General features: G+C 44.3%; 1 protein-coding gene across 1 annotated transcript; it reads left to right on the top strand.

Annotated features, from left to right (window-relative positions):
• The first annotated feature begins 748 nt into the window (after window positions 1–748).
• HMGB3 (high mobility group box 3) lies at window positions 749–10,427 on the top strand. The gene is made up of 5 exons (XM_056859227.1): window positions 749–821; window positions 3,708–3,867; window positions 5,857–5,996; window positions 7,300–7,474; window positions 9,277–10,427. The coding sequence occupies exons 2-5, from the start codon at window positions 3,718–3,720 to the stop codon at window positions 9,427–9,429; spliced, it is 618 nt and encodes a 205-aa protein (XP_056715205.1). The 5' UTR covers window positions 749–821; window positions 3,708–3,717; the 3' UTR covers window positions 9,430–10,427.
• The last annotated feature ends 1,639 nt before the right edge of the window (window positions 10,428–12,066 follow it).

Genomic DNA, 12,066 nt, shown 5'->3' with positions numbered 1-12,066 from the left:
TTTTGCTTCCCCGAGCTTTCCTTTTACACTTATCCGAGGACAACCTTTCACGCGGCCTTCCCCTCCAGCTTCCAAAAGCTTCCGCGACAACCAGCATCTCCTTCCCCTCCCCTCGCCCAGAATTCCCACGCATCACTCGAAATTTCGCACGTTCCTTCATACAAAACCCTCGTGGGCTCAACAGGGCTTTGCTTCCCGAAGAGCAAAACAATTTTCTAGCTTTTATTAGAAAAAAAAATAAGGCTGGATTCGCATTCTTCCACTTACCTGGGAACGAGCATTATTGAATCAGCAGCTGGTTTTACTCCAGGAGTCGATGCGCTTCTGAGCAGGTTATCTTTAAGAATGGTAAAAGATGTGTAAGGCTTTTAGGAAATCCTGCTAGGAGTATTCAAGCGAGCGCTCTGCAGCTTATTTCACCGCCTACGCATTATACACTCCGCTCTTATTATCTTCCCCCCATGGTTACTATTACTACTCCGGCAAACTTTCGTTCCCCACCTTCCCCATCGCGGCGTGTGGCTTTTCCTTCGCCTCTCCTTCTGCTCCCTTTTGCCAGAGCGGGTGTTCTTTTTGAATGAATGACTTCGGAGGTTCCAACCAATCGGCGCCGAGCCCAGCTTAATATTCATGAGGCCCGTCCCCAATGGCGAGGCGAGGAGGTTGTTTTAAACGGCGGAGCCCCGCAGCCAATCAGGCCGCTCTCGTAGGCAGCCAACGCGAGGCTGAGCCGGAGCCAGCGCTGAGTCTTAGCGCGTCGTGCGTGCGCCCCGCTCTTCTCTCTTGCTTATCGCCGCCTGGACTCAAAGCGAACAATACAGGTACGTGGTGGGAGCTGCGCTCCGCAACTTTTTCGGGTGGCGGCTGCTGCCGCTCCTCTTTTTCGTGCAAATCCCAATTTTGGTTTTTTTCCCCCTTGCTTTTCTTTTCCTGTTATTTAATTTTTTTATTTTTATTTCCTTTTCCCCCCGTTTATTAACTTTCTTCCTGCTTTTTATATATTTTTTTCTCTCCTTTTTTAAAATCTCTTTCCCCCATCTCGTTATTAGGCGTGGGAAATCTTGTCCCGGAATCTGATATAAACGGGGGGCGGTTTTAAGGTGGGGGGAGGAGACCCACGTAAGGTTGTGAGCTTGATCCGGCTGGATTTTTTTTTAAAATAAAGAAAATTCTCCCCCCCCCCGGCTAACTGCGGGGGTGCCCCATAGGATCTAGGCAAAGTAGATGCCGGGCGGCGTGGATCGCTGCTGCTCCCGTTCCCCCAGCCGCGCTTCCTAGTGGAATATGGCTGGTGCAGTAACTCTGCCCGCATGGGCAGGGATGTTGCACTAACGGGCATGCCTCGCCTGCAAGTCTCCTCCACGCGTGGGTCTCCTGCTTCTCTCCACCCGGGATCGGGGTGCGAAAGTTGCCCGGCCGTGCGCATTGCCGCTGCCTGCTGTTTATTCTGCATTAATAATGGCTGTCGCTTTTTTAGCATCTGACAGCGATAAGCCCTGCGCGTCCCGGGGAAACACACCAGTTCTCTCCCCCCACCCTCCTCCCCTTTCCCACTTTGTGGCTCTTATTTCCCCTCCCCGCCTTGCAACCGGCCCCCAACCTTTCGTTCCCTCCTCGCCTCCTTTCCCTCTACCCGAAAAGGTGCCTCTGCCCCCTCCCCGGCCACCGGCGAGCCCCGGACCGTCCCTTTCACGCGCTGCCGCGGCTGGGTCTGTGTGTGCATTAACATGGCTGGCGTTTCAGCGGCACGGCGAAAGGAAGAAAGACGCGTAAAGGCAGCAGGGAGACGGGGAGGGGGAGCTTTGCGGGGGGGGGATCTTCGCCGGGGCGCCGCAGCGCCCCCAAACCTTTCGCTTCCGCCCGGGCTCCTTTATCTCTATCCATTAGTGCCCTCGGACGGGCGTTTCGGGGCCGATTTGGGGTTTTTCTCACTTTTCCCTCTCGGCGGCCGATGAGCGTCGCTGGTGCTGTAATGGCTGCGCGGCAGTCTTTGTTATACAGAGTATTGCGCTAAGCAGGGAGCTGGGAGCGGGGGGGGGAGGCCGCTTTCCGAGCTGCTTTCGCCCCCTTTCCCGAGCCCCCAGCGCCCCCGAACCCCGCCCGCGTGAAAGAGGAGAGGTTTTTCTACCAAAGTGGCCGGTTTTGGGGAGCCTGGCGGCTTCGGCGTGGGCGCTGGGGGGGTTGATTTGCGCGCAGGGGCGTCTGAGGCTTTGTTAAGCATAGAGGCAGCCTCACTGCCTTGCCGAGAAGCCATTTTAGCGAATGGAGCTGGCGCTGGGCGAGGAGGGAGAGCAGCACTTGTCTCCCTATCCCAGCCTTCGCGAGCACCAAGACTAGAGAGACGGCTAGGGCATGGGCAGGAGCCCCTCGGTCTGCCCCTGCCTGGCGTGGGGCGGCCCCCCCACCGCCAAAGGCACCCCCTAGAAGAGCCCAGGGGCTCATTTGAGGGGCACTTTCTTTCATGAAGAAGCATTTCACAAAATGGAAGATGAATTATTGGTGTCTTGGTGACCTGTCGTTTTTTTCCCCCCTCTTCTCTCCCATTCCTGCCATTGGAGTCTCTTAGCACCTATAGCAATACGGGCAGATCCCGCTGGCGGCCGTGGGGATCTTTAAATGCAGTTTGGTCCGATATGATACATATAAAAAGGGAGAATTTTTTGCGGTGACCTTGGGGGTGGGGGAATGAGGGAGGGGGGAGACGGAAAAGAAGGGGGCAGGATAACAAAACGAAGCTTCTTTTTTTATATATATATATGCACTTTATCTGAAACTTTCCAGACAGCTGTATAACTGTTTTAATAAGTAACTTTAAAATGGGATTTTTTTTACTTTTTTTTAGGAAAAAAGGAAATTTAACTTTTTTTTACAGGGAATGATCGTTCTTTTTCGAGAGCGAGATTAAACATATTTAAAGAGAGAAATACATCTTAAAACAAATAAAAATATAATTTTTTAATTATTTAATAAGCATAATTAAATAATTGTTGACAACCTCACGAGCAGAATTTTAAGAAAAATTAACTCTGACAAATTGTCTGTCTGGCAAGAAGCTGAAAAGTGATTTTATATTTTTAAAAGTTAGTATCCGTTCTTGTGACTTTTAAAAATAGTTGGTAGCTACTCAGAAATCTAAACAGAGTTTGTTGGTGGAAAAGCAATGGCTTGAACTTCATGTTATATTAAAATGAACTTTCTAAATATATATTTTAGACACTTCTAGAGAATATGATTTTCTAAATGGGGAAGTAAAAAAAATTTGACATAGGGGCGTGACGGCTATTCATGTGCAAAACGTGGACATCTGAATAAATAACAAGAGTGTTTCCCTGTAAGGTCAATTGAAGACTTAAGGTACACAGTTGTAGCCTGAATATTGTGGCATTACGGACTAGTTAGCAATACATACATGTGTGTTCTTTTGCTAAACAAACTGAACATGGTTGCTTTAGCTACAGAACAGCAACAAACGGTGGTTTGCATGTGTGAAAGAGGCATTGCAGGCTGGGCAACATTCAAGACTTAGGTGCACACCTTCTCACTAGAGACATTTAACACATTTGGCTGGGAGCTCGTGAGAGTTCAGCAACGTCCAGGTCTGTCTGGCAGTTTTGACCAACCTGAGGATAGCTTCATTATTCATTGCTTTTGCCTAGAATGCACAATTAAATTACTGTTTCTCTCCCCCCCCCCCAAATCTCTTTCAGAGTTAAGAAAATGGCTAAAGGTGACCCGAAGAAGCCGAAAGGCAAAATGTCGGCTTATGCTTTCTTTGTGCAGACTTGCCGTGAAGAGCACAAGAAGAAGAATCCTGAAGTTCCTGTCAACTTTGCAGAGTTCTCCAAGAAGTGCTCAGAGAGGTGGAAGGTATTCCCAAGGCTCCATTCCCACTTTTCTCTTAACTTGACAGTCTTCCAAGGAAGACCTTAAAAATAAAAATATAAACATTTCAATTAAAAAAACCCCCAGAATCAACAGCAAGGAAACTTGATTGTGTGACAAGTTTTATAACCTAAATATTATGCATAACTCTATACCCCTGTTATATATGATTCCTCAGCATTTACAGTCCTTCTGCCATTATTGTAGCCTAGATTTGTGAACATTGCCTTAGGGGCAAGTCTCACGGAATTCAGTGGTGCTTTATTATCAGTTTTGGTCCTGTTCTTAAACTGGGGTTCCTAGGAGCACTGAAGCTCTGCTCTTCTCCACCAAACCTTGTTCAACAACCCTGTTGAGAATCCACCAGGCATTGTCTGCACATGTATAAGCATCATACTTTGCAATCCAAGGGGCTAGAAACTTGCTTTAAAGCTAATGAAAACCGTCAAGAAGGTTACTTTCAAAGCTTTTTTCAAGAACACTGCTTTAGATATGGGTGATCTAATAAGCATAGCTCTCATGAGTTGTGTTGTACCTTGGTGTGGGATGGGGTAGAATGGAAGAACAGCCCAGCTGGGTCAAATCAAAGGTCCATCTAGTGCGGCCTCTTGGCCAACCAAGAGGAAGGGCCGTGGCTCAGTGGTAGAGCATCTGCTTGGTATGCAGAAGGTCCTAGGTTCAATCCCCAGCATCTCCAGTTAAAGGGATTAGGCAAGTCAGTGATGTGAAAGACCTCTGCCTGAGACCCTGGAGAGCTGCTGCCGATCTTAGTAGACAATACTGACTTTGATGGGCCAAGGGGTCTCATTCAGTATAAGGTAGTTTCTTGTGTTCATGAGTTCAACCAGATGCCCCTCAAAAGTCTTATCAGTAGGCACAGAGAGCAAAGCTGTTCGTTGCCCCCCAGAGATATTGGCTTATACCTTCTTATCCCACTTCCTGGCTCAGAAGTGGCTATTTTGCCAGAGGTAGAGCCTGTTCTATTGGAGCAGGGCTTCATATTTTGCTCAGGATGGTAGGGTACAAACCGGTATCTGAACATTGAAGATCCATTTAGTTTTAAGTGGCTAACAGCCATGACTTGGATGGCCCAGGCTAGCCTAATCTCATTGGACCTCAGAAGCTAAGCAGAGTCAGCCCTGTTTAGTATTTGGATGGGAGACCACCAAGGAATACCAGGGTTGCGATGCAGGGGAAGGCAATGGCAAACCACCTCTTAGTCTCTTGCTGTGAAAACCCTACTGGGTTGCTATAAGTCAGCTGTGACTTGATGGCACTTTACACACACACAACTTTAACCTTGACCCTGGCTGGTATTTGGATGGGAGATCTCCAAGGAATACCAGGGTCATGATCCAGAGGCCGGCAATGGGAAACAACCTCTGAATGTCTCTTGTTTTGAAAACCCTACAAGGTCACCGTAAGTAAGCTGCAACTTGATGGCAAAAAACAACCATTCATAGACCAGTTCTTCATGAATTTGTGTTAGTCCCCTTTTAAAGCCTTCTAGGCTAGTTGCCATCACTTTATCCTGGGACAATTTGTGGGTGAAGTACACATTTTACAAAGAAATGCTTTTGTGAATGTACTGCCTCTAAGCTCAAGGGCACCAAACTAAGTTGTATTATAGCAGAGGAAGCAAGCGGCATCACAATTCGAAAGTCTCACACACAGTGTTGATCTTACTTGAATAGCATGTTCCTAAAAGTTGCTATACACTTTTGAAAGCAGTTCCTGTGCTTTCATGGGGCTCTTGGTGATTTCCCTTACAAGGTAGAGATCAGGTCCATACTTGCTTAGGTTGATCAGTGTTGTGGCATCAAATATTCTTAAACCATTCACCAGATATTTTTAAACCATTCAAATCGATCTTGGGGGGTGGGTATTCTGTTCTTTATTGAGGGGGCATGTCAGTCAGCTTTTGTGTAGTTGGATTTTAAGACACATGAATAACTGACAGTGCTTGCTTTCCAGACCATGTCAAGCAAAGAGAAGGGTAAATTTGATGAGATGGCTAAAGCTGACAAAGTACGATATGATAGAGAAATGAAGGATTATGGGCCCGCTAAGGGTGGTAAGAAGAAGAAGGATCCCAATGCCCCTAAAAGGCCACCGTAAGTAGCTGTTTCTAGCAAAAAATTATTTGTACTTTGCTTGACTTGGAATATTCTGAATTGTTAAAGGTAGAATATTGCAACCTGCTTTATCTAGAAATAAAGCAGGGTTTAGATGTTTTACACCTTGACATCACATTTGTAGGAAATTGCTTCTTTAGAGTTGTATCCTGCTGTTCATGGACAAAGTCCTTTTCAAAAGGTCTGTAAAATCATTTTAAAACTAGAGAAAAATATTAAATTACACCTTGAACAAGGTGACACTAAGAAGGGAACATGCCTCTCTGCTTGTTATGAAATCTAACCCATGCGGCAAACTGTTGCAGAGACTTGAACAATTGAAATGTTCCTTCAGCCATTAACAGCTTTTGGGCCTGTTTTTAGAAGCCTTCAAAGTATCAAAACTTTCTCAGCTACTTCCTGGTAAGATTATAAAGAGAAAGGGGATCATTTCTGTGACTGTCTAGGGGAGCAGCTTGAGTTCTTAACAGATTGAACATCAAATGAATGCTCTATTATGGACTATTAATACTTACGCAAGGTGTTCAGAGTGCTACACTTATGCTTCGCATAAAAGAATCCTTGTACCAATCTTGTAAGATGAGTCAAAGATTCTGATACTGGGGAGGGGGGGTTGATATTGAGGGATCCTACCTTGCTGAATGAGTTTTCTTCATTTCAACGACAGTGTGAACTCTCACAACACAATCCTGCTTTTAAAGTGCTGTGTATATAAAACAGATTTTAGGGCTTAACCCCTTCCCAGCTTGAGGGTTTTCAGCATTATTGGATCTTGATCATCTCCAGGGTCAGATTGATAGTAAGAATTTTATCTCCCATGAGGCTAACAGTATCGCCTTAAATGGAGTGACATCCTTCTAACCCCATTAACTTCACTCAGTACCCAACCAAGATAAGAGCCCGTTAAAGTCAGTGGACATAGAAGGATGTAACGCTACTTAGGATTGCACTGTAAATCAGTATGTATTTATTTACTCTGCTTTTCTCATTGAGACTCTAGGCAAATTACCCAATATAGAAAACAACACTGAGACTCAAGGCAGATTATAAAATATAGAAAACAATTCAATCAGACATCCTTAAGATGTCCAGTAAACAATGTGATAGGACTAGAATTACAGAACAGGAAAACAGTGCAAACATACAAAAAAAGTCTAAGGTGTGATACAGAGGCAGAAGACAATGCAGTAGGTGGCAATCCTGTTCCCTTACAAAAGCTGACACCCTTGGCTGTTCCATCCCATTTCATTCTGAGTTGTGGTTTTCTTCTTTCCCTTGCCAGGTCTGGGTTCTTCCTCTTCTGTTCAGAGTTCCGTCCCAAGATCAAGTCCACCAACCCTGGCATTTCCATTGGAGACGTGGCAAAGAAACTTGGTGAAATGTGGAACAACCTCAGTGATGGTGAGAAGCAGCCCTATAATAACAAGGCTGCTAAACTGAAGGAGAAGTATGAAAAGGTAAGGTTGGGTGGGTTCTTGTCTGAACTACTGTATTTTATTTATTTTCAAAAAAAGAAGTATGCTACCTCTCCTTTCTAGGGAACCTGTCCAAGGCAGCTTACAAAAGAAGTACATAAAACTTTAATTAAAATCCAGAATTTAAAAATCTTGCTGGAACATAGAAAAAAGTTTTATCGTGCCATTTGAAACTAGTTTTCAAACTGAAAGCACACTGTAGAAGACCAGCCCTTTCATTTAAAGCCTGATCAGAAACATTTTGTCCTGGCACCTGAAAGAGCAATGTAGGCACCAGGCAAGACTCATTGGGAAGGGCATTCCATAAGTGAGGGGCCACTACAGCAAAAGCCCTGCCTGTGATTGCCACTCACCTCTAAATGCAGGGTCACAGAGAACCGGGCTTGTTTTAGCCACAGGTACAGAATCACTTGCATTGGTTGTGAAGAATTTTCACAACTTCAGGCTGGAAGAAACCTCAGGCTACAATTAGCACTTAGAGTAATCGCTGTATCTGTTAGCATAACACAAACATGCTGTTCAATGATAGCTTTTTCTAAGGCTATAATATTTCAGAGAAGCTACTCCGGAGACAGATTCCAGTAAAATCAATGGTATGTGGCTGTACATAGAACTGAATTAAAACATCTGGTCTTTGCTGCCTTCTCCATTTAGAGGACTTTTTGCTGTAGATATTCCATCCTGAGGTTTGAGCACGAGGTGGACAGCACACCACCATTGAGAAAGGAAACAAAAAACTCTCTGTAGATGTCCCCCTTCCCCCCCTCTGCTGCCCTTCACTAACTTAGCCTTGGGCCCCAAAACTGGTCCCAGCTCATTGGGGGGGGGGGACACTTTCTCACCACTCTTTTCTGAAGATGAAGTCACAGTGATGTGTTCTGCTATCAGTCTTAGCAATTGCTGAGTTGTAAATGTGAAGAACTTTATGGTCAGGGTGTCTCAATCAGAACAGTTGTGCTCAAGCCAAGATGTGATGCCGGGAAGGGAGCAATACAAAATTGGGTTGGACTAGCATTAAAATTAGAAGTCATCTCCCATACTTTATCTCAAAACAGTGTTCAGTAGTCATAATACTGCCTACCCAAAGCCTATGGGAACAAGAATGTAGGCTTTTGGAAAGAGGCAAGTGATGAGGCTGAACACAAGGGTGGATGTTTCTCACTTCCAGACCAACTACTGAGAAGGCCCTGCTCATATATTAATTTTACATCCTCAAACAATGGTAGCCTGAATAGGCCTTCAGTTTCAAGTTGTAAAGCATGGAGGGCCCCAGACGACCACATGAAGCTGCTGTATACTGAGTCAGAACATTTGTCTGTTAAAGTTAGTATTGCTTGCTCTGATTGGCAGCAGCTTGCAATGGCCTTTGACATCATGTCTGATCCTTTGAACTGGAGATGCCAGGGATTGAACCTGGGACCTTCTGCAAGCCATTGAGCAATGATCCTAGCTTGCGGGGTGTAAGGAGATGCTCCCTTAGATATTCTGAACCAGAACCCATCCAAAAAACACTTGTTTGGCTACCAAGAGCCCCTTTTATGAACTGAAAGAAGTGCTAATAGCTTCTGATTAAAAGCAGTAGTGGAAGTCTTTCCTAAAAGTACTACAGTTGAATAAGGAGAGCATATTGACTCTGTCTTCAGGATTCAGGTATGCCGTACTGCCTTTCACACGCACACACCAACATTATTGGTCTAGCACCTTGAGTGTTTCTGGATTGGTGTTCAGGCTAGTGCAAAAAAACCCGGCTCGGGGCCAGCGTAACCATCCTCTTGGCCTTGCAGGATGTTGCCGACTACAAGTCGAAAGGCAAGTTTGACGGCGCCAAGAGCGCAGCTGCCAAAGCTGCTGCTGCAGCTCGGAAAAAGGTAGAAGAGGAGGAGGAGGATGAAGAAGACGATGAGGAGGAGGAAGATGAAGAGGAGGAGGACGAATGAGAAACTGTATAATACTTGTCTCCATGTGAATACCATAGAGTAGGGGAAACACCATTTGGAAAAAAAGAAAACAAAAACAAACCTGCACCTCGTTATTTGAGACGGTGTCTTTATTTACCCGTTATTAGGTTTAATGACACAATTTGGATTCTGATCACACCGTACCTTCTTTGAAAAATTTGAAAGTTCTCTAGGAAAATAGAGAGGGAAAAAAATAATAAAACCATCGAGCTGGTTTACATAAAGTGACCCTGGATGTTCCTGGGCACCCAGAACTGTATCAAAGTTGTACATATTTCCAAACATTTTTAAAACAAAAAAAAAGTAGGAAGCAAATGCGCTCCAGTGTTCTCCTCAACTCTGTGCACTTTTCCTGTTGGTGTAACAAAGCATTTAAAAATGTTTCAAGCATCTTATTTTTTAATTTGTAAGGTGGTGTTTAACTATATGGTTATTGGCTAGAAAATCTTGGGTTATACTGTACATATCTATAGTTTGTAAAAACTAGACAGATTCTTGCAGTCCATGCTTGGAGCAGAGATGCCCCGGAAGGGAAGGCGAGCCGCTTTGGCCAGGCTTTCCCACAGGGGTGTTGTGTCTCAAAGCATGCACTGTGAAAGTAGATCTATTTACACTACAGTGGGCGTCCATTTAGCTTAAAGTTGTCTTTCTGTATATAGTGAAATTAGCATTCTGCGGCCATTCTTAGTTGTGGAAAGGGGAGGAGGGGCGGGATCAGCTGGCATGAGAAATTGTATGGAATCTTTTTTTCTTTTTTGTTTTCTTTTTAGTTAAGTGGGGTAGTTTTTAAACGGAAGCTGTAGACCTCTTCATCGTCAGCCTAAAAAAGTGAAGAGAAAGGCGCAGAACCCGAAGTTAAAAAACACTCTGTACTTAAAAGAGAAACAAAATTTGCAAAAAATGTTATGTTGGTTTTTTGTATGTTTAGAATGCTGAAATGTTTTTGAAGCAAAATAAACAGTATTACATTTTTAAAACTTCTTGACAATATTCTAAATTTCCTGTTTTTAACAACGGCTCCCATAACAGCACCACCAACAAAAAGTTGAAATGTTGACACCCCCTCTCCCTCCTCTTAAATGAATTGATTCATCTAAAAAAAAATCTTAGCGAATTTATTTTCTCCTTTCAGCATGGACTGTTAATACTGCTTAAGGAAAGGTGACTATTTGAGCTGATTGGTGTTAAAAGATGCTATGCAAGTTTGAACCTTTTTACTTGAAAGTGGGAATCTAACTGAACGCTTGTGACCTTAATTGTGTATTGCATTGCGCTGATACCAGCTTTTGGAAAGGTAGGTAACTAAGAATGGGAGCAGACATTAACTTGAATTTCTTTCTAGCTCTGTTGGGTACATTTATAGCCCAAATGCTCTGCTTTGTAAATATTAAAATGTGCCTTTTTTGTCCTGTGTTAAAACTGCTTCAGACTTGTTTGTTTGTTCTTCTCCCCATCCAGTCTCCCTAGCAGTCCAATGATCGGCAGATGAAAGTACTAGGCAGTAATCAGGGTCCTCTGGTGGATCTTGCTCAGGTGTCTCAAGTTTCTTGGAACTTGAAAGTCATGTGCGTCAAGGACTCCTGGCACTTCTTCAGAGTGCTTTGTTATGGGGAGGGTGATCCTGTCTGACTTGCTGTGGTTCTAGGGTTCCTGGATCACTAACGTGGATTCCCTCTTTTATAATGTGTATTGAATGATCATTACCAAAGAACTTTATTCTTTATTGAATAACCAAAGTTATTAGCAGTTTCTTGGATTGTATCCTGCTTTCCCCCCAGAGCAGATAGATCCCCTTAATTCCTGCAACAACCCAGTGAAATAGGTTAGGTGGCGAGAGAGCACGGCATACCCAGTCAGCTGTATAGCAAAGCAAAGATTTGAACTCGGCTCTTCTGGTCCAAGATGAACACTCTATCTGCTGTGCCACATGGGACTTGTTTCTTGTTTGTTTTTAAAAACAAAGCTTAATTATAACTTACTGGATTAGAGTTCTGTTCTACTTTGCTTGCATGGGATAGCTGTTATCTTGTATTCGTGTAGAAGAGGCATTTGGGTAAAGGAGCACACAAAGAATGGGGGTTGCCATGTCTAGAGATGCATTTCTTCTCATATCTATTATCTTGGTCCTGCCTGCTCCCCTCGTTAGGTGTTTTGCTAATTGGCGATTCAAATCAAATTTATTAATACGGTCAACTAACCAATCACATCAAAATATCCAGACACAATAGTTTTGTACCGCAGAATAGCAGACTGCCCGTACATATAATTGGCCGTACAAATACCTACACATTTAATACCTTATAGCAGGGGTGGGGAACGTCAGGCTCGCGGGCCATTTAAGGCCTGCAAAGTCATTTGGTCCTGGTAGATCTCTCTCAGAAGGATCTAAGACTGGCGATCCGCATGCTCCTGCGGACAGGAATAGTCTCTATTCAGGGCCGATAATGAGTTTGTTTTGCTGAGAAAAGGAACCTTTTTTCCCTCTTGCAGAAGAGTCATTAGCTATGGAGCTGCTAGGACCGCCCAAGAAATTATGTTAACCCTTTTCTACCTGGGCCTTGAAGAAACGCATTCCCTCTGTACTACAAGAGGGCTGGGGGCAGAAGTGGCTACAAT

The sequence above is a fragment of the Euleptes europaea genome, chromosome 13, assembly GCF_029931775.1.
Source record: "Euleptes europaea isolate rEulEur1 chromosome 13, rEulEur1.hap1, whole genome shotgun sequence".
Classification (NCBI taxonomy): Eukaryota; Metazoa; Chordata; class Lepidosauria; order Squamata; family Sphaerodactylidae; genus Euleptes; species Euleptes europaea.
This window is presented reverse-complemented; position numbering and strand designations above follow the sequence as displayed.

Bases quoted from the DNA above. Each gene is read 5' to 3' on its own strand.
- HMGB3 (XM_056859227.1), top strand. From the start codon at position 3,718: ATGGCTAAAGGTGACCCGAAGAAGCCGAAAGGCAAAATGTCGGCTTAT. The intron at 3,868-5,856 runs GTATTCCCAAGG...CTTGCTTTCCAG, and splicing joins AGTGCTCAGAGAGGTGGAAG to ACCATGTCAAGCAAAGAGAA. The intron at 5,997-7,299 runs GTAAGTAGCTGT...TTCCCTTGCCAG, and splicing joins AATGCCCCTAAAAGGCCACC to GTCTGGGTTCTTCCTCTTCT.